We start from the raw sequence: 20686 nt of genomic DNA, 5'->3' as shown, positions 1-20686 counted from the left end.
GGATGCGCGTATTGGCTGATGAACAAGGACGAGATCGGACGCGTTTTAAGTACTAATTTTCGCGTGAATGATCAAAGCGGTTGCCATTGCCCTGTTGCTTCGGCACCATCATTGAACAACGACCTCCAACGCAAGACGAACTCCCCATATTGCAGGGACGCGATTGGACGTGTTTAAGCATCAAATCACGTGTTTCCGACGTTTCCGAGCCAAGCGCTAAGCGCTACCAGTGATGTGTCTCACTGCACTGTGTCATAAATCAAAATCGAAGCTGCTGCAGAAAGTCTCCCTGGTCCAACTCGCCAAACAGCATCTCTCCAGCCAACACTTAGATAGGATGGAGCTCCCAGTGACTACATATAAACGAAGCGATTATATAGAGACTGTGAGTGGCCTCTTTGGAGCTGGATCTATTCAATTATGGCTAAAAGCTAAATTACTAGGACACTGGAAACAAAGTCAGTCGAAACTCGACCATCTCGGGAAGTCAAAACATCATTCTTGGCGGCAAGGTTTTTGTCCATATACTATATTCATTGTATTCTCTATTTATGACTTAACAGTTCCTAAATCTTCACACATAGACCATCATTCAAGACAATTGTGTTGTAAGGGGTGATTTGCGAAGAACTGGTGGAGGACACTCAGTCGTGGTCTCTATTGGACGATATTGTTTGCTGGGACAACGATGTATTGTTAGGCCACCGTACAGGACTTACAAAGGGTATGGCACTTGGTCTTTGTGTCGTAGAAAGATCTTGACCTTGTCATATCGCACTTAGGGTATTCAGCTACTATCCAATGAAAATTGGAGACTATGTACATATCGGCGAGGACTCGATCGTGGAAGCAGCTACAATTGGATCTCATGTTATGATTGGCAAGAATTGTGTACTTGTAAGCCAGTTTCAACGCCAAGAACGAGGGGAATTGATGCAAAATTTATGATTTTATCATGCCCAGGGTCGATTCTCTTGGATCAAAGACTGCTGCAGGATATTAGACGGAACCGTGATTCCACCAAACACTGTGATCCCCTCGTTCTCCGTATACGGAGGCAACCCAGGTTTCTTCAAAACAGTGCAGTCACGTTCAGGAACGATTCATGTATCACTGACACGCGTCATAATAGGTCGCTTGGTGGATGTATTGAGTGAAAGTGCTCAGGATGTATATGAAGCACTGACAAAGGACTATTATCACTCAAAATTCGTGTTATAAGCATCATGCACGCAAAAGAACTAAAAGAACTTGTAAATAATGCAAATAATTGTTTACTCGCGTATTCTGTTAATATACATCGCATTGCAAGAAAGTGTAATTCGCTGACCATTTGTCGTCACAGACTCACACTCACATCATAAAAAGAATTTGAAAGTAGAGATGAGCGCACCAGGTAAGACGAGCCGTGGATGCATCGAGCTTCCTCCATGTCAATAGTTAATCCCTCTCCTCCACATCCCAAATTTCTAGCATACCGAACTTTTCTCGGTCAACGAGTATGGCCAGGCTCCTTTTTAAAAGTCTACTACCCATTCTTCTTTAGTGGAGCATTTGCATTCTTCCTGTTTTCGTTTGCTCATACCAAGATGATGGACAGTACGTTACCAGATTCCGCTTCTGCCAAACATTTTGCAGTTTTTGTGATGGATGATTGCTAACGTTTGTGCTATTATAGACCCAACTAACAAGTGGATGAACATTGTGTATGCATGAGAGCGTTTGTTTCCTAGTCTTTTTGTCCTTGCTGTCTAGTATTTGCTTGGTGTAAAACTCTAACACTCTCCTGATATGAAACATCATCATTGTAGCAAGGACGTCAGTGATGCCACTGGAAAGCAAAAACTACGAAACGACGCTACCAAATGGTATGAAGAACAGTTGGCCAAGGAAGCTTCAGCAGGTCACGCCGCTGGTGCAGCTGCCAGTCACTAAATAATTATATCGTCATTTGGAGTGCCCAACCCCAATAATAAAAACCCTGTCATAACAACTCGTGGATGTGGAATGTTTACAAGACAAGTGGAATGTTCTATACACAATGTTATACATGTTAAACAATGTTATGCGAAATCATACAGGTATTTGGCAACATCAAACTTGACGGACTTGGAGACAGCCTGAACGGTATCGTAGCTCACGTTGCATTTACATTTGATGCCATCTAACCGATCTGCAGCCGTGGCTCGAAGAAGCAGTCTCAAAGAAATGAGTGATGTGTTCTACGAGTAAAATGTGAGCAAGTCAAGTGGGGGAGGTTGTTCGGATGACATTGTTTCTTGCCCACACATACCTGAATCTGCAAATCGACATTCACATTGATATTATCTCCCACAATGCTATGGAATATAGCCATTTGACGTTCAACTGGAAATGCTTTTGGTCCAACGAGTTGAGGTCGAAGCTAAAAAAAGGGCCGTGAGTTATATACTGGAGAGAAGCTCTTTTTCAGTAATGCTTTACCTTTCCTCCTGTTTTGTCCTTTCCACCCTTCCTACGTTTAGATGCCTCTCGCTCATTAGCAAAGAACCGTAAATCGAAACGTGGAGGATTGTACGATGCAAGGAATGCAGCGATTAACAAAAACTTGGTATACATTGGTAGATTGATGACTTGAGCAGCTTGAAACATGAATGTTGAGCATTCAGCATAATGGAGACAAAAAATTCATGGTTGATCTACATACTTGGTCGTCTCACTAAAGGGTCAGTCGGTTTTGCCCAGTCAGCTGTGGACACTTTGCGCAGATATAAATTGTTGAGAGCGTCCTTGACAAAAGGTTCTATATGCTTGTATAGCTTGGCAGTCTCTCGTGCATTCACTACAGGATAAGTGTTAGAACGTGCCAAATAAAAGTGAAGCAAGACAGTCAATATAGCGAATCCAGATACTTACCGCGCCCTTGAGTGATCGGTTCTAGATACCTTGGCAACAAGAGCCGTATAACATTCCTCAATTCAGCCAAATCACGACAAGGTTTTGAAAAGGCTCCATACACCAGCTCAGACAGTGCTCGAAACAGACCAGCTTCACAATCTGCAGGACAATCTCGAGACAAGACATCGAGCATCTGTTTCTGATTATACGATCCAAATCGAATCTCGATGGGTGGTTGATTGCCAGCTTTTGCAGTAAAGTGATCCCAGACTTGATTGGAAATCATAATCAAGACCAGTTTGTTTTGTGTCTATCGATTCTTGATTGATCAGCGAAAAAAAGGTAGAATACTGTCTGGAGGTATAAGACTTACGACTTCAGAGACTTTCATCATGGCAGGTAACAAGGTACTAGCAAAACCATCACGTAGCTTCTCAATATGATCCAATACCTGTAGAACATCCCAGTTAAATCAATAAAACTTCATAAAAGTCACCCTGATCACATACCACATATCGTCTCTCATCAGACGCTGCGCACAACTCATGCAAGATCATGGTAAACTCTTCCAACGAGTCACATGCACACGATCCCGTAAATCCAGTAGCATATAATGTACGTATATGGGCCAACGAGTCCAGTATTCGAGAGAATGTTAATCGAGGAGTATGTGTTTCGATGCAATTGATGATCACGGCGTTCCCATCTTCAGAGAGGAGATGCTTGATGACGGCTGTTTTGCCTGTTGCTGGTGGGCCATAACAGAATATTCCAGTTGGTGTGAATGCTCCTTCAGACTGTACAGAGTGAGAAACATGTCGTTTAAGTGATTTTGTGTGGCACTTTGACAAAAGCAGACGATACTTGCAAATAGTAAGGATTCTAATCTATCTATTTGAGCAGCACGTTCGGGATATACTTGACGAGCTCCTTCTCGTGGATTCTCAGGCTCGCCTCCCAACATTCTCTTGGATGTTTTGAGTTTAGTATAGATGTGTGGTAGATCCATTTGCTAAGAGAGTGCCAACCGCTGCAATACCAATGACATGGACGGCAATGAAGTATATACGTTGATTCTTATTGTTAACTTCACACTAATTTGAACTATAAAGACAAATCTACACCAAAAATGACCACCCAGTACACGAAGCTAATTCAAACGTCCACCAAGTCACGAAGGAGAAAACTCTATTTACGAGGAGTGAAAACCAGCTTCAACTCCTTCTTTGGAGTGATGGTGATGGCCTGGTTCACCGAGTCAAGAATCTCTGTGCCAGCAGTGCCGTGGGTTCTCCAAGTCCAATTCCAGCTCAAAGACGTCAAGGCAGCATTGAATTCCACTTGAGAGAACTTTCGACCAAGGCAGACCCTTGCACCTAAAGATAGAGGGTGTTTGTGTGTGAGCTTTCGCACCACCTGAAAAGAACCTCGCTTGAAGCTTCAAGCATCAAGATGTCTCCTACCTTCAGAAAAAAGAATGAATGCTCCAGATTCTTTGGCCTTCTTGGCACGTTCAGTATTCTATCGAGAGGGCTTGAACTCATTCACATCGGCGCCCATACTTCAGCATCGTAGTGGGCAACACACGCCTGCAAACTGACGAGTGTTCCAGCAGGCACAATAAGACGGTGCTTGGGGGTAATAATTTCTTGGTCTACGATGGCTTTCTTATGAATTGACGTTACTGGTGGGTAGAGACGTAACGTCTCGTCCATGATGTTCTAAACCAAGTAACAAAACACTGGAACACATTTTTCTTGCTAAATTCAATGAAAGGTGTCAGGATCTGTGAGAGCACGTGTGATTCCAAGTTGTGTGCAAACCTTGCAATTGAGCTTTGATTCCTCGTTGACCGATGTAGAGTACAGATAGCGCGAGAAGGGGGATCCAAATTTTCCTTAGAGTTTCCATAGTGATCATTGCCTATGTTTTGATTTTGGGGATTGCGAGTTATTTGCTTCAACGTCGGTAGTTTTTACGTTGTAGCTTTTGCACTGGAGTTCAGGCAAATTAGAGTTACGGCCAAGTATAGGCGGAAAGAATCCTCCCAAACAGGGTTTATGCTATAAAAGCGTAGTCAGGTCCGCTTATGTCTGATTTTGAAAACGCAAACAACGCTTCCTTGTTGAATCTCATTTTCAAGACCAATTCTCATACCGGTCGCTCATATTCTGGGCTGAAAAATCATATGAATTTCGAATATTAAAGCGTGTGCGCCGTATTCACATATGGGTCGGTTCTACCTCGCCAGAACTGCATTGTTTTATGTCATTGACAGACTTTCAGTACGCAGAACCAAAAATTGACGAATTGGTTTAGTCCAGCGGCAGAGGGAAGAGGGTGATCGCATATTGGAGTTATGAAGGAATGTAAATCGCGCTTCGAAATGGCATATGACTTTTGCAGCCAACTTGGTTTCAAAATCCAAAACATCGCTCTCGATTTAGTGAGTTCCAGCCCAAGAGTAGAGTCTGTTTGTGTAGTTTGATATTTGATACTTTGAAGAGCGTCAGGAAGACTAAGAATCTGAAGGCTGGTGCCCTTACGAACGCACACACTCCAGCAGCCAGAAACAGCTGGAAGTTCAGATGGTGCTCAGAGTTTTCTTCGAACAGGTCGAGCCATAAAAGAGCATGAGCTGGCATAATCACAATTCGAAATTGAACTCGATGCCAAGAATAACAATTGAAGTTGCCAGGTCCTCTACTTGCGATATGCCCGTGATGTTAGGTTATTCCAACGTGAAACCCAGACGTTCAAATTCGTGACGGCTGATCTCGTGAGTATAAGGAGATAACCTTTTTTTCTCCCGTCTTCCTTCCTTTATCACCACCGCCCGTCTCAATTTCAAGCACCCAATCACTTTTCATTTCAAGTTTTTCGAGTTTTGCAATAGAACAACCAGCTTAGCCTAAGTAGCCATGACTTTCGCTGACGATGTGGGGCTTCCATTACTCAACACTGCCTATCCAACAATCCTACTATCTGCTGCAACCTGGACGGCAGTGAGTTTGCATTTTGAGTTTTGGGCAATTAGGTTGTTCTTTTCAGCAGAGATTGCGAGATCATTGCAATAAAACGAACTTCCTCTACATAGATTTTCCTCGCAAGCTTCCCTATAAGTCGAGCATACTCTTCTTCCTATCGTAAATTGGACGCTGCTAAACAAGCGGACTGGTGTACTAGAGTTACCTCGACATTTCACGCAGTCTTAATCTGCTACCTGGCTTTCCAGATGCTAGGCATAGATGAACTGAAGAGGGATAAAGTGTATGGATTTACAGAGTACTCTATACAGGTGGTGGCTATAGCTTGTGGGCAAGTACTCTCATAGTTGCATGCGGTTGGTCAAGGAGCGGTATATTAACTTTTGGGTATCACTAGTTACTTTTTGTGGGATGTTGGCGTCTCGTTATACTTGTTCAATCTATATGGCCCGTCATTCCTGTTTCATGGCGTACTATGCTTGATGGTATTCACCTTCTCCATGGTATGTATGGTCCCTGAGTTTGGATCCAGCCCAAACTCCCAACTTTCCTGTCGCGCAACTCTGTACTCAAACTCGAATCTGTATTGTAGAGGCCATTCTTAATGTATTTTGGAGCTCCATTCCTACTGTTTGAGCTATCGACACCGTTCTTAAACATCAATTGGTTTTGTGACAAGATGAACATAACGGGATCCCCACTACAGCTGGTGAATGGAATTATATTGATGGCCTCCTTCTTTGGTGTCCGTGTTGTATACGGATCCTACAATGCATACGACTTTTTCTGTAAGTTCCTTGTTGTTTTTTTGCCATGATTTGGCACACGGTTGTTGCTCAACACATCCAGCAGATGACAGTGCATGATGGAAGTGCACGCCGAATCATCTTTGGTCAATTGTACCAACACCTCTTCTCTCTTGTTCTTTAGCAACCGTGATATCTCAACGGGACAACATTGCTCCTCACTTAATTGCAATCTATGGAGTGGCCAACATATCTTTAACCACTCTCAACTTTTTCTGGTTTTACAAGATTGTAGATGCTGTAAGGCGGAGGTTTGTCGGTGCGCCTGCAAAGAAGGATGCAAGTAAAAAGTCAAAAGTCAGGAAGGAAGAGTAAAATGATTTGTGTTGGTGTTTTGCGCTATAGATTGTAACATACTAGTTAAATTGGATTCTTTAAAGAATTGATATGAACTTTTTGAGATGAGGGGGTGGTTTTCGAGAAATTGATTGAATTTTAGTTAGATGGATGCCGGGCTCCCTTGTCATGTGAGACTCGAACACATGCTAGCATCTAACTTAGATCTAAATCTGGTCTAATCCAACTCTACTAGTTCTTCGAAGTTCTCTCAGGCACGTGCAGTCAAAAATCGTGTCTCGAATGCAGCAAACAGCAAACGATGTGACAAGATGGACATAACGGGATCCCCACTACAACTGGTGAATGGTGAATGGTGACTTATTGGTGATCTCGTTCTTTGGTGTCCGTGCTGTGTACGGATCTTACAGTGCCAATGACTGTTTGGGTAAGTTGCGTGTAAATTTGATGATTTCGTAATGTGAGGACTTGGTACTCTGTTGTGATCGACACATCAAAGAGATAGATGTGGTCGTACCTCATCTACAACTAATGTATCAACTTTTTCTGGCAACCATCATATCTCCAACAAATAACCTTGCTCCTCATTCGCTCGTTTCTATGGAGCGGCTTAACGTGTTCTTGACACGTCTCAACTTTTTTTATTTCTGGTTTTATAAGATCGTGGAGATTCGTCGGCGCCGTCGGCGCGCCTGCCAAGAAACAATGTAGCCAAAAGTCATGATTGATCATTGTGTATTTTCGATCTCCTGTATTGTAACATTGTAACAAAGTGTATATTGGATATTGGACTCGTTGAATAATTGATCTGATAATTTCCTTGAAGATACGAGATACGAGTTCTTTACGTGAACTGGATAAATTTGGATTCGAGTTTTTTTTTTGTGACTTGTTTGTGACTCAATTTGGTCTCTTTCGGAAACAACCGCCGACGATAGCTCGTGAGTTCTTGAAACTTGCAAAAACAATCTCGCAGATAAATCAGATCCAAAAGCACAATCGAGATGACCCAAACAACATCTCCACTAGCTCGTCGCAGCTCTGTCAGGTAATGTTGAAGAGCGTGATGTTTTGTGTTTTGACCTGTCAATTGAGTTGGAGAACTGTTGAATCTCTTTGATGATTTGATGAATTTTTGCTTTATTATATCGTATAATCTAGCATATTATGTGCTCTTCTTGATGTCGAGCTTTCAAGCTTGACTCGTGGGTGCTTGCACCTGACCAAACATTGCAAGGTTTTCAAGCTCGTCAAGGTCTAATCAAATTTTTGTATTCTTTATAAATAGTCAACAAGCCAATATGAATGGTAATATCAATGCTGGTGTTGAGGTATGTTGCTGTTCTCCTCCAGTTATTGATGATGTGTGGCATTGCCAGTCGAGCTGACTCACACATACTTACACAAAATTTAACAGTGGCACGACACAGTCTCTGAGGATCTCTTCCGAGAAGCTCGCATCGACTCGAGCAAACCCATCATCCACAACGCTTCTGCTGCCGTCTTGTATGTGTCAATATCCGACTTGTTCTTCGTCTGGATTTTCTCGAATCCACACCACATGGTTACTCATACTCTTCTGCTCGTCCCCCAAACAGGTACGAAGAAGCACTCAAATATGAACACGGAACCGCAATCACCTCATCAGGAGCCCTCGTCACCGACTCTGGAGCCAAAAAAGGTCGCTCACCTAAGGACAAGCGTATCGTCGATGAACCAACTTCAACCAACGATATCTGGTGGGGTCCAGTCAACATGAAACTCTCTGACGATGCCTTCATGATCAACCGTGAACGAGCAATCGATTATCTCAACACTCGTTCTCGATTGTATGTATTTGATGGTTATGCCGGCTGGGATCCACGATACCGTATCAAAGTCCGTGTTGTCTGTGCTCGTGCATACCATGCTCTCTTCATGAACAATATGTTGATTCGACCTACAAGGGAAGAGCTGAAGCATTTTGGCACACCTGATTTTACTATTTACAATGCTGGTGAGTGTTAATGCTAACATTGAGTGATTATGACGTGTCTTGAAAGAATGTGTGATGCAAATTTCTTTCCAGCTTTATCTGCTCCTTGTGAACGATTTCTAACTTCAACATTTTTCATCTTCAGGTGAATTCCCTGCCAATCGATACACCTCGGGAATGACTTCCACCACTTCTGTTGCTCTTAACTTTAAGCGACGAGAATTGGTCATCCTCGGTACTCAATATGCCGGCGAAATGAAGAAGGGGTAAGTTCATCATACAGAGCAAAAACAATGTCAAGCCTTCTTGCTTGGGCACTATACTCAAACCTTACCATCTACGCAGTATCTTCACAGTCATGCACTACTTGATGCCTAAAGCTGGTGTCTTGTCGCTTCACTCATCTGCCAACGAAGGACCAGATGGTGACGTGTCACTCTTCTTTGGTCTATCTGGTACCGGAAAGACCACCTTATCTGCTGATCCTCGTCGTGCCTTGATTGGAGACGATGAACATTGCTGGAGTGAAAATGGTGTCTTCAACATTGAAGGTGGTTGCTATGCAAAGGCTATCGACCTTTCAGCTGAAAAGGAACCTGAAATCTATGTGAGTATTTGTTGCAAGTACCACCACTATACGACTCGACTAAAGGATCTCTTTTGCTGCTCAAAGGGTGCCATCCGCTTTGGAAGTGTGCTCGAGAACGTCGTATACGATGAAAACACCCGTGTCGTCAACTATGCATCTTCTGAATTGACGGAAAATACTCGTGCTTGCTACCCGTAAGTGTTCAAGCCAATAAAAATAAGGCAGATCTGCCATTACAGCTTTCCAACCTTTCATCTTGAACATTCTTGTTAGAATCGACTACATTCCAAACGCCAAAATACCTTGCGTCGGTGGTCACCCCAAGAACATCATCATGCTCACTTGTGACGCCTTTGGTGTATTGCCACCAGTATCAAAACTCTCTTCAGCACAAGCTATGTACCACTTCTTGAGTGGATATACTGCTAAGGTTGCTGGTACCGAAGATGGAATCACTGAACCTCAAGCAACCTTCTCCACATGCTTTGGATCACCATTTATTGTATGGCACCCAACACATTACGCTTCTATGTTGGCCAAGCAAATGGATCATCACAAGGCTGATGCTTGGTAAATTGCCTTGTCCATTGTTCCAAACGCAACTGAGTTATTTTTCTCACTCGTTTTCCTCAATCACTAGGTTGGTCAACACTGGCTGGAACGGAGGAGCATACGGAGTCGGAAAGCGAATCAGCCTGAAATACTCTCGTGCCATCCTTGATGCCATTCACTCTGGTAAATATCGCAAATTGGAGATAAAAAAATACACTTCAACTTAAAAATCGTATTGTCATTAGGTGAACTCGCCAAGGCAAAATACGTAAACTACCCTATATTCAACCTCCAAATCCCCACTGCTATCACTGGTGTCCCTGCTGATGTCCTGAACCCTGCACGAACATGGTTGGGTGACGAAGCTTCATACCAAACCACTGTCCGAAAACTTGCTATGCTCTTCTCCAAGAACTTTGATGCCTATAAGGTATGCCTGGTTGTTGTAGAACTTGCTTCGACGTTGTGCTACTTTGAATTCCGAATCTGTTTTGTTACTGATTGTTCTCCCTCCAATAGGACAAGGCCTCTGCCGAAGTCATTGCTGCTGGTGTTCAATTGTAAAACCTCTGATTGCTGTCTCTATCTCTATCGTAGAGCTGTGTACTTCTTTTATCTCATGTGCTCAATAAATGTTCATCCTCTTCACAGCCTTCCTGAGTTTCCTTTGTTGATTCGACGATAAAGGATTAAATGAATGTGAATGTTGACCCTGACCAATTTTTCTCCTCGAATTAGATCTCCTGGTCTGTAGCCCAACACTATGCTGTGGTGTCTATGTGACTTTCCACATAGGAACTTGGTAGACGCTAAGGAATCTGGGCGTGACTCCTGGTGATTTGAGCAGCGAATTGCTTCCGTCGACGCGAAACGGATGAATCTTCTGGTCCCATGAAATTGTTTTGCTAATGGAAGTGTTGATCATTTCAACATTTTTCAATCTGTATGTGAACTCCTGCCAGTGCATTGCACCCGTTGCCATCAACTGTGAGCGATGAGAAATGGTCATCCTCGGTACTCAATTTGCCACTGAAACGCAGGGTGGAGTTTTTTGAACAACGCTCAATAAAGTTCAAGCCGCAGCATATGGACTCATTGCAAGCTTTATTATGCCCATAGTATCTTCACAGCTACACAGCTTTTGCTGCCTAGCTAAAAGCTGGTGTCTTGTCCTTGTCTCTTCACTCATCTGCGCATGAAGGACCAGATTGTGATCATGTCACTCTTTTTGGTGGCCCTTGATTGGAGACGAGAGCACTACTAGGGTGCAAATGGTGTCTTCAGCATTGAATGTGGTTGCTATGTATAGGCCATTCGGCGAGATGTGAAGTATTTTTTTTTGTTGGCTCTAGGATCTCATCGGCATAATGGACTCGCCAAGGCCAAGTATGTGACCTGTCCAAGTCCCAATCTCCAAAGTCTCACTGCTGTCATTCGTGTTCCAGCTGAATGAATGACCCGTGCTTCGACATGGTAAGCTGATGAAGCTTTATACCAAAGCACCGTTCAAAACCGATCTATGCTCACCTTCAAGAGCTTAGACGCTTACAGCGTAAGCTTTGATTCTATATAACTTGTCTCAATGTCATTGCAGTTGTGGTTCAGCTCCTTTTTTTCTTACATTTTTCCTCTATTGGACAGGGCCTCTGGGCAAAGTCTATTTTTCTCGTATACTTCATATGGATTCATCCCCTTCACGAAAGGTTTTGTCTTGCCTGTTCTACATCGCATTCGGATTTCGGGGCGAATGATTCAGCTGGTGAAATGAGTCGGATGCTATCAACAAATGCGCCAGGACCACTCCAGACCTGTTCGAACTAGACTCATGACTTTGCGACAAAAGAAGGGATTCAATTCAATTTAGCGAATACTACTGGCTTTTAGCACATACAAATACTTGAGCTAGGATACAAAGCTTCTTTCACTATACGTTGATACCAAAACGACGGGATCTCCAAAACACAGTGTCGTTAGTGGCACAAACAACCTTGCGTCGTGGATTATGGACACTGACCAGAGAGCCCTCAACGTTGTAATAACATCATCAAGACGTTCACGAAGTGCAACAGTCGAGGCATTTTCGTGGACATCGGATGGGTCGAGTGCAACAGTTGATTGTAGAGCTTGCTGATACCAAGACGGAACATCTTACTTTCAACGACTTAGAGACAGATGGCACCAGTATGTCATTTGGCTGCTGTTTCACAGTAGGCTTTCACCATGGTAATCATATCCTTGACTTCAAACTCTTTGTTTGAACAAGTAATTTGCCGACGACATGTTGATTCGTATATTGCGTAGCTGTGGCCGTTGAAGGACATGTATGGCTTGAGCGATCCTATTCTAGCTTCATTTCGATTGTCTTCAAGTTGTTCCGTAAAATAGTGATTTGTATGCCATTGCAAGATGTTCATCGTCGTGGACTTGCCAACTTCCTTCATGATTGCCGTCTCGACCTCAGAGATGTGTGCTTCAATAAAATTCTGAAACAAGCGAGAGAGTAATGGATGTACACGTTGACGTTCCAAGTAAGCTAGAGTCTTCCTCATAGCATTTGTGATGGCTTCAACATGCTTTTCAGTAATTTCCTTCCATGGATGAAATTCGCATGGTCCGTACTGGTCCTAATGAAAGTCTCAATGTGTTCGCAAATACTGTGACCTTAACCTTCGCTGATATCAACGACACGAGATTCTGCGCCCTTGTCGATCAAGTCACACTTAGTAAAGACACCCGACGCTCGTGCACCACCATTTCCCAAGTCTTGAACCTTTTGCACGACTACATTGGTAGCGACATCATGGCTGGCAGAAAATACTGCTAGAATGATTGTACGTGGGCCCAATACGTGATCGTCGACAATAGCAGCGATTTCTTCCACAATGGATTTCGATTGGCCCTCTACAGCAGCTTGGACATATCCTGGTAGATCTACTACTTTCAAACGAGGATAATTAGGACGCCAGATATCAATATTCAAGATCTTGTCGGACACTTTATGTTCTCCAGAGAGTTGTTCCATGGCCAACTTGATGGCATTCTCCGCATCTTCAATAGATGTTGGCAATGGTAGTTTGATATCACAGCCAGCAGGTGTAATATAAACTTTCGTGGAGCTTGGTGACGTGCTGATGTATGGCCAGCAATCCCTCTCACTGACAGTGACGGTGGCTTCTTGTTCAGAACAAGACGTAGTCCATCATCCAGAGTGAGCAAGAGGGCAGAAATCAGGTGATGCAGATGACGGGACTGCGCCTGATCTCTGTTGGATTCAAGCAGACTACTATCTTGACCAATACAGACTCGTGACATTACAAGCGCAACAAGAGTAGAGCAAAGAGAGATGGGAATGTTATATCTGATGTAGATAGTTGATGATTGATGCAATGGCGAGTGAGTGGAGTACATTATAGCTGTCTACATCCCCAATAACCACATGGATGGGTTTCCGTCGATGTCCCTAAGCACTACCATGAACATGTCTATACATACCTGAATGCAGACTACTCTAATAAAAGTAGCAGACCAGATGGTAAGCGATACTTTCTTCTATGTCTTATAGCGACTTCCCCAGGGTTGGTTCGTCGCGAAGATGGTCGACATTTGATAGTCTCACATAAGCAACAAACTCTTCTTCCGTGAGCCATTTGTACGTGGAAATGAGAATATATGTAAGTCCAGATCGAGATGTTACAAAGGATGCCATCCGAATCTATCCATCGAAAGTGCGACATTTGACCTTGCAATAATCTCCAAAGAGGCCAAGACATGCACTCAGCCAACATCTGGTCATGACTCATTCCAGTACTAGCGATGCATAACATGGATTACTGCTTGACAGTTTCTGTCTCACTATGGACCCACTGGTTCAAAACTTTGAGTTCCAATGCGTCGTCCAGAAATGGTTCGCTTTCCAAGACGGATATAGCGATACACCATTGTGCATGTGTCATAGTAGATGCCAGTTCAAGCACATCTCCAATGATTGCTTTCTATAACCGAATTGTCTTTTAGAATGTTCAAATCCGGTTTGGTTTCTGTACGCGTTGTGGTTTACCTTGACGCATAGCTCTTCTTCATACATTTCAATGAATCTCTTCATGAGATCTAGAGTATCTTCAGATGGAGGCACCTATCGAGAATTCAGTCAGTAAATTGCTTGAAGGGATGAAGCTAAAAAAAGAACCTTCATACCATGACGCTATCCTCCATTTGAGCAGCTCCTTGCCGTCGAATACTATGAAGCTGTTGCATGACTGATTCAACTATAAAAGTACGACAGTTTGAGAGATCTGTTCTACCACCTCAGGCAAAGTGAAGCCTACATTCGGTGAGCGAGTCTCGAAGAATACCGAAGCCTCGCCTTGACGCTATAAACGATACATAACCAGCGTCAGATCAGATTCGAAAGTGTGTGATTCATCATGATTTCTTCACAAGAGCGCGTTACCATCGTGCTCCAACGACCTCAACGCTTCAACCAAATCTTGCTGCAATGTTGCCCATTTTTGAACTCTAGAGAGTAGTTTGAAGTGAAATTTGAGCCAAATAAACGTGATGTGTCAAGAATTGAAGCTGAAATCACGTCTGAACTTACGCATCACTTAGATCTCCGTTGTCAGCATCGCTCATCGCCTCCTTCAGAAAAAAAGTTTCAGATTAAGATGCCCAAGAAGCTGTCCGTAAAAGACGTCAAAGGGAGTGCACACCCTTATTCGAGAAAGGCTAGACAGTTAGAAAGGTCTCATCTACGAGAAGACAAGCTCAAAACTGGGAAGGAAGTAAGATGGGCTAGTCGACAAAAGATATGTAAGTTACAACACAGCAGGCACTTTGCCACTTGTTTTCTTAACTGCAGGTGTCAAGTCTTTTGATATTTTGCTTGTGATCGTTACAGTATTGGTCGTGATCAACCCTTTTCTTCCAACATCACAAACCTCACACATGTTTTCCGAGCTTAGTGGACAAGGCCGCCTTCTTCAAGTTTGCTATATCCGATGATGATTCAGTCGCTTCTGCTGATCAAGTCCATGATGCCGTTACGATGTACGTTTAGGCTGCGGAAGCTTGAATGATCTATTGCTCACCATCTCTCGCTCTACTCTCAGGTATATGCAAAGGAATGATAAAGAAATAGCACGTCTAGAAGCTGAAACAAGACCAAACAGGCCACGATCAAAAAATCTGCCTATACTTTATTCGTTAAAAGAACAAGAGGAAAAGGAATATTTGCAAGGCATTTTGGGTAATGCTCCACCAGCTATTTGACTACGACACCAATTTACCGCGCTAAAGCAAACTCATTTACAGAAATACCGGATCTTCGGGATGCCGACAACGTTAAAGTCTTGAAGGAGTGGAATGGTGGTGAGGACTCATTCGCCCGTATCAAGTGGGCGAGGGTAAAGGCTCCGTGCACGTCAATGGATATTTGACTTGTTGGCTGAAGGTGTTCGCCTTTTGTAAAGTACATATAATACATCATCGTTTGCATGTACCCTGGTTAGTTCTTGTGGCAATATCCAAGCGTCAGTCCAGCATTAGCTCTTCTAAATCGCAAAGCCGTCGTCTTTAGGACACATCATTTCAATAAGAACACTTTCAACTCCTCCTCCAGTAATGCCTCTAGTTACTTGTATGGCACCCTGTAATAGCAACTATCCTATAAACAAATAACAAGAATAAAAAGACAATTTCGGATTCAACCATATTCATAGACATGAATTGCAAAAGCCATCATTTGTGTTCTGTAGCGTCTTCACTTGCCATGTGTATTCTATAAGTTTTTCGTTCACACGATTATGATTGTCAATTCACAATCACGATACACTTGTTTCTGATTGCTTGTTTCCTCTACAGCTTCTTCGTGTTTTCCCAGAAAACACGCTCACCATTCACCATTCGTTCATCACCACTTCGCTCACCAACAAAGTCAAAGGAGCTGAAGATGCTGTCAGCAGAAGCAGAGTCCACTAGTGACAAGTGAGTCTGAAGCAGTGTCGTTTCTTCACATCTATATCTAATTAAATCGCTTGTAAACAGGACCGTCGTCGATTACATTACTCGAGAATTGGTCGCAGCGGGCTTCCTAAGCGCAGAACTAGAAAAGGAAGAGCGTGAACAGGTGCCTCCATTCATCGTCAATACTTTATTCTTACTCTTGCAACAACGTCAGGTATATCAGCCACTTGAAGAACTACTCGCGATCAAACATTTCACACTCTTGAGATTTTGTTGACAGAAAGATGCAGATGTGCGAGAAGAATTGACTGACCGGTTACGACGGACAACGAATGAGTATGAAATGGTTAATGCTGCTTTGGTACGTGCATGTGTGGTTTCTTGGTTCGGGACTGCTGCGCCCAACCAAAAAACCTGATATGTGGTTTATTATAGGCCAAGACGAAAGCTAAAGTGGAAGCTGCTGAACGAGACAATGATTTCCTATCAATGAAGATCGAGTACGTATATCATACACTACCACTTGTCCCATAAGCCTGTCCTACCACACATCACTCCCATAACAGAGCTACAGAAAAGTCATTAAAAGACGTGAACACGACGTTGTCATCAACCAAAGAAGAACTACGAGTCACCAAATTTACTCTCCAACAAGCAAAAGCACAATTCCTACACGAAGTCCGTAAAAAGGAACGTGATCAAGAAAAATGGAAGGAACGACATCTTGCTCGTCCCGATTCCAAACCATCTGGACCACCTGGAAAGCAAGGACAACAACTGGAACAACAAAAGATACGAATAATCAACCCATTACGGCCAACGATAACACCACGAGTTAAGAAGGAGGACGAAATCTATGGGTTGGTCATCAAGACATATGAAGACCGTGAAAAGGAGGTGTTGGTAGAGAATGAGGATTTGAGAGAGACTTTGCATCGTATTTATTGCATGTTGAGGGAACGGCATGCTGAATGTGCTAGAATGCATGGTGATGATACTGTTTCTGAGCTCAAGGTATAGCCAAATGATTGAGCAGTCTGTTTCGCTTGGGTGGGAATGGAGGAAAACCTCCGAACTAAGCAAGTAGATTATTGTCCTGTATTAACCTTCATCTTTCCGCTTTCTTAATAGGATCGATCAGCACAATTCCGACTTCCGCTCAACATAGCACGACAAGCACTAGCTCAGTTGATACTAGATGCTATGGAGAGTCTACGACAAGAATTTCAAATAGTTTATGACAAGTATTTGGAATTGTCTGGTCGTGCTGCGGAAGCTTCTGGTGCTGTAGTTCCAGAAGCAGTTGCTCCAGTGGTTGTCGTGAATCATGAAGAATTGGATGTGCTCAAGAAGCAGTTGGGTCAGTTTGGCGTCTGGTGCTGTACATCATTGTTAAGGTAGAATTGATCCTTTTTTTGTTGTCGTGTAGGTGTGTGTCAGCAAATAATAGACGAGCAAAACAGATTGTTGAATCTGTCTCTTGCCCCTGAAAATGGCATGGATGATAATGATCCAGAATATCGGTGGGTCGCTGTGCAGCAAAAATTGGAACGCGCAAGTATTCCTATTGACTCTGACATGAATTCTTAGCTTCTTGGAGTCTACACAAGACGATGTCAATAAACAAATGGAAGAGATACGTCGACAACGTGAACAGTTGGAGTCTGAGCGTAGACGGTTTACAGATGCTGCAGTGAAGCTGGGAGTCGAGAGAGTGAATCTTCAGGTACTTCTATATCACGAGAATTATTGCTATATGTTTTTGCTGATATTTGCCTTTTTGCAGAGAGACAGAGAAGAGTTTGAGGAGGAAATTCGGGCCTTTGAGACTCGCCGTGTCCTGTCTACTATGCCACCAACTCCAGGGTATGCGGTCGAACAAAAAAAGGACCTATCAAGTATCGACATTCATGTCTTCTAAATCAACCTCGCTTATATCACAGATGGCTCACACAGCAACAGCAACACCAAGCAACACCCTTCAATCGACCACAACGAGCATTCCGGGCTAGTGGCGAATCTGAAATATTGGCCGAATCCGATTCCTTGACTCCCACTGGAATCACTAGTGGCAATGGTGGTGGTATATATTTCAGCCCCAGTGTCTCTACCATTGCCAGTACCACACCATCAAGTATCAAATCAGTACTCAAACGAGTTGTATCATTGCCTTCTCAAAAGATGAGTGAACATCCGCTACAACAGCAGCAACAGAATCAACAACACAAGAAGATGGAACAACACAAGAAGGTGGTGATATCAGAGTGAGAGGATTGTGTTGTGTACATACTAAATTATGGTCTGTTGTGGGTTTGTGTACAAAGGTTGGCTATTGAAATAATATAGATGTTATCTACGACCCATGCAAATGTAACTTCATCTTCATTTTCTTCATCTTTCAATTCCGCTGGGTTTGACTTACAGCAGCAACGGCTGTAACTAGTCTTGAAGTACTGACAAGCCTGTCTCCTAAGGTTCTGTAATGGACAAAGGTGGCCTGTTCTCCTCCTAACATCGATCACAACAAACTCTCACAACAGAAACCAACTCGAGGGCTTCAGCGACTCTGGAGTCATCCGTTGCCATAGTATTTTCTCTGATACAACTTCAACAGTTATTTCAGTTAGTTAGTGTTTTTGAAATGAATTCGTTAATATGAACGATTGAATGAATACTGCCTCACTAGTGACTGAATCATAATAAATATTAAAGCAGCATATTGGTGTTTGAAGTCCTCGTCTTTCGAGCTGTTTGGTCTCTGTTGAATTGCGTCGAGAGCAAAGTCAGATGCAAAGCTACACTGTGGCCTGAAGCAGTGGTTACCCAATATCCACATAAATTCGTCTTCATGCTACGAGTCCCAAAAAGCCTCCCAAGCTCTGTTCGTTGCAAAAGCGTCTTCTCCCAACATCACGGCACCTACTCGTTGTCGTTACCAACTCCATCCAACAGAAAAACCCAAGTCGGAGGCTTCAATGACTCTGGAGGCATCTTCTGCTATGGTCTGCTCTCTTATCTGCTTCAACAGCTTCCTGTTATCAAAGCTGGAAGGAATCTCCATTTTCTGTTTGTTATCTCATGTTTTGTGAAAAACGGCATGCTAACTAAGTTTCTACTGTGTCCTAGATACAGCATCCGCTTCTGTATCAAGACATTAAGACAACCAGCTTCAGGATGGCTCCTCTCTGCTCTCTGATGGTCGTTGGAATTGTTTTTCGATGACATCAAACACTTTACCATTTCGCCGCAGTTTGAAATTACTCTCGTTTGCAGAGCACTCTGCTAAGACCTGCATCTGTTTACAAGTCTAAAATCATAAGACGACCAGTGCCCAATTGGTGAGAAACACTCCCAAGGCCTCTCAACACATTTCTCGACAGCCACTCAGCAATCCCTACCACAATGTTTCCATAATCCAACTGAAGGGATGGCTGTTTGTATACACCACGAGTAGAAGAGTGCAAAGAATCTCAAATAGTCTATGAGACATGACTGGAATTGTTGTGGTTGTACCTTTGAAGCTGTTGTAGTTCTAGAAGCAGTTGCACCAGTCACTGTAGCAAACCATGAAGGAATTGAATGGGCTCATAAAGCAGTTAGGTAAGCGTGTGAGACCGTTGCTGGTTAATCAGCAACCAGACATTCATATTTTTTTCGCGTCGATTAGATCTATGGCAGCAAGTAATGCAGAAGCAAGGGCTGATTGTTAAATCTGTCTCCTGCTCCTGATATTGGAATGGACGAGAATGATCTTCAATACTGGTTGGTGAAAAAAAATGGTTAAACTGGATAATGTTCATCGACATTGCTTCCTTAGCTTCTTGGAGTCCACACAAATCGATATCGCCCGACAATGGAAGAAATACGACGTGAATAGTTGGATTCCGAACCTGGAGCGTATACAGATGCTGTAGTGACTTTGGGAGTGGCGAGAGTCAATCTTCAGGCAATTCTATAGGAAGTCATGACTTTTTCTGGTTTGTTTTCTTGGCTGATATCTTCGGATACTCTCCCGGGGCAGTGAAGAGTTTAATGCGGAAACTCGAGCCTTTAGACTCGTCGTGTCTTGTCTGCTATGCCAAATAGCTGCAGGTCCTGGAATGAACAAAAAACAACCAGATAATGCGGGCCAAAGACGTTTTCCAATTCAACCTCAATCGGGCGTTCTTACTTACCTTGATGGCTCAAACACTCACAACAATAGCAGCACCGACCAACAATCTACTATCAATCAATCAATTACAATGAGTATTCCGAGCTGGTGGTGAAGCTAAAATGTTGGCGGAATCCGATTCGTTGACTTCCACTGGAATCACTAATGACAATGGTGGTGGTATATTTTTCATGCCCCAGTGTCTCTAGATTGCTAGTAACACACGATCAAGCATCACACCCTTTGTGTCATTGCCTGCTCAAAGGGGGAGCGAACGTTATGAGCATCCACTACCAAACCAGGAACAAAAGCAATAGCACAAGACGATGGTGATATCCGAGAGACTGTTTATATATACTAAATTATGGGGTTGTGTGTACAATGCTTGATTATTGAAACAAATATAGACATTTTATCTACGACGCCATGCGAACTCATCCTCATCATCATCGTCTTCATCCCCAGCGTCTAATTCTTCTGGCTTTTGAT

General features: G+C 43.1%; 6 protein-coding genes across 6 annotated transcripts; 5 read left to right on the top strand and 1 right to left on the bottom strand.

Annotated features, from left to right (window-relative positions):
• Positions 1 to 337: 337 nt before the first annotated feature.
• On the top strand, positions 338 to 1221 carry SmJEL517_g05782 (uncharacterized protein; the record flags this gene model as incomplete). Its single annotated transcript, XM_031171708.1, has 6 exons — positions 338 to 385; positions 444 to 512; positions 585 to 724; positions 783 to 897; positions 964 to 1066; positions 1133 to 1221. 6 exons carry the CDS (start codon positions 338 to 340, stop codon positions 1219 to 1221), a joined length of 564 nt encoding a protein of 187 aa, XP_031022331.1.
• Positions 1222 to 1383: 162 nt separating this feature from the next.
• On the top strand, positions 1384 to 1935 carry SmJEL517_g05781 (uncharacterized protein; the record flags this gene model as incomplete). The annotated part of the gene is made up of 4 exons (XM_031171707.1): positions 1384 to 1396; positions 1474 to 1599; positions 1679 to 1706; positions 1812 to 1935. 4 exons carry the CDS (start codon positions 1384 to 1386, stop codon positions 1933 to 1935), a joined length of 291 nt encoding a protein of 96 aa, XP_031022332.1.
• A 128-nt stretch (positions 1936 to 2063) lies between these two features.
• SmJEL517_g05780 (uncharacterized protein) lies at positions 2064 to 3886 on the bottom strand (the record flags this gene model as incomplete). Its single annotated transcript, XM_031171706.1, has 8 exons — positions 2064 to 2222; positions 2294 to 2404; positions 2464 to 2621; positions 2687 to 2821; positions 2896 to 3187; positions 3251 to 3328; positions 3387 to 3667; positions 3742 to 3886. 8 exons carry the CDS (start codon positions 3884 to 3886, stop codon positions 2064 to 2066), a joined length of 1359 nt encoding a protein of 452 aa, XP_031022333.1.
• A 1912-nt stretch (positions 3887 to 5798) lies between these two features.
• SmJEL517_g05779 (uncharacterized protein) lies at positions 5799 to 6985 on the top strand (the record flags this gene model as incomplete). The annotated part of the gene is made up of 5 exons (XM_031171705.1): positions 5799 to 5882; positions 5975 to 6162; positions 6262 to 6367; positions 6457 to 6652; positions 6795 to 6985. The coding sequence occupies 5 exons, from the start codon at positions 5799 to 5801 to the stop codon at positions 6983 to 6985; spliced, it is 765 nt and encodes a 254-aa protein (XP_031022328.1).
• A 986-nt stretch (positions 6986 to 7971) lies between these two features.
• On the top strand, positions 7972 to 10647 carry PCK1 (phosphoenolpyruvate carboxykinase (ATP); the record flags this gene model as incomplete). Its single annotated transcript, XM_031171704.1, has 11 exons — positions 7972 to 8015; positions 8256 to 8298; positions 8385 to 8473; positions 8566 to 8963; positions 9088 to 9208; positions 9288 to 9549; positions 9616 to 9725; positions 9805 to 10101; positions 10172 to 10266; positions 10329 to 10513; positions 10603 to 10647. 11 exons carry the CDS (start codon positions 7972 to 7974, stop codon positions 10645 to 10647), a joined length of 1689 nt encoding a protein of 562 aa, XP_031022327.1.
• Positions 10648 to 14747: 4100 nt separating this feature from the next.
• On the top strand, positions 14748 to 18312 carry SmJEL517_g05777 (uncharacterized protein; the record flags this gene model as incomplete). The annotated part of the gene is made up of 14 exons (XM_031171703.1): positions 14748 to 14892; positions 15045 to 15129; positions 15192 to 15328; positions 15394 to 15485; positions 15962 to 16065; positions 16126 to 16258; positions 16325 to 16405; positions 16480 to 16544; positions 16611 to 17058; positions 17176 to 17404; positions 17474 to 17567; positions 17635 to 17770; positions 17831 to 17910; positions 17988 to 18312. 14 exons carry the CDS (start codon positions 14748 to 14750, stop codon positions 18310 to 18312), a joined length of 2154 nt encoding a protein of 717 aa, XP_031022324.1.
• Between the last annotated feature and the right edge of the window lie 2374 nt (positions 18313 to 20686).

The sequence above is a fragment of the Synchytrium microbalum genome (assembly GCF_006535985.1).
Source record: "Synchytrium microbalum strain JEL517 chromosome Unknown SmJEL517_scf0058, whole genome shotgun sequence".
Lineage (NCBI taxonomy): Eukaryota > Fungi > Chytridiomycota > Chytridiomycetes > Synchytriales > Synchytriaceae > Synchytrium > Synchytrium microbalum.
This window is presented reverse-complemented; position numbering and strand designations above follow the sequence as displayed.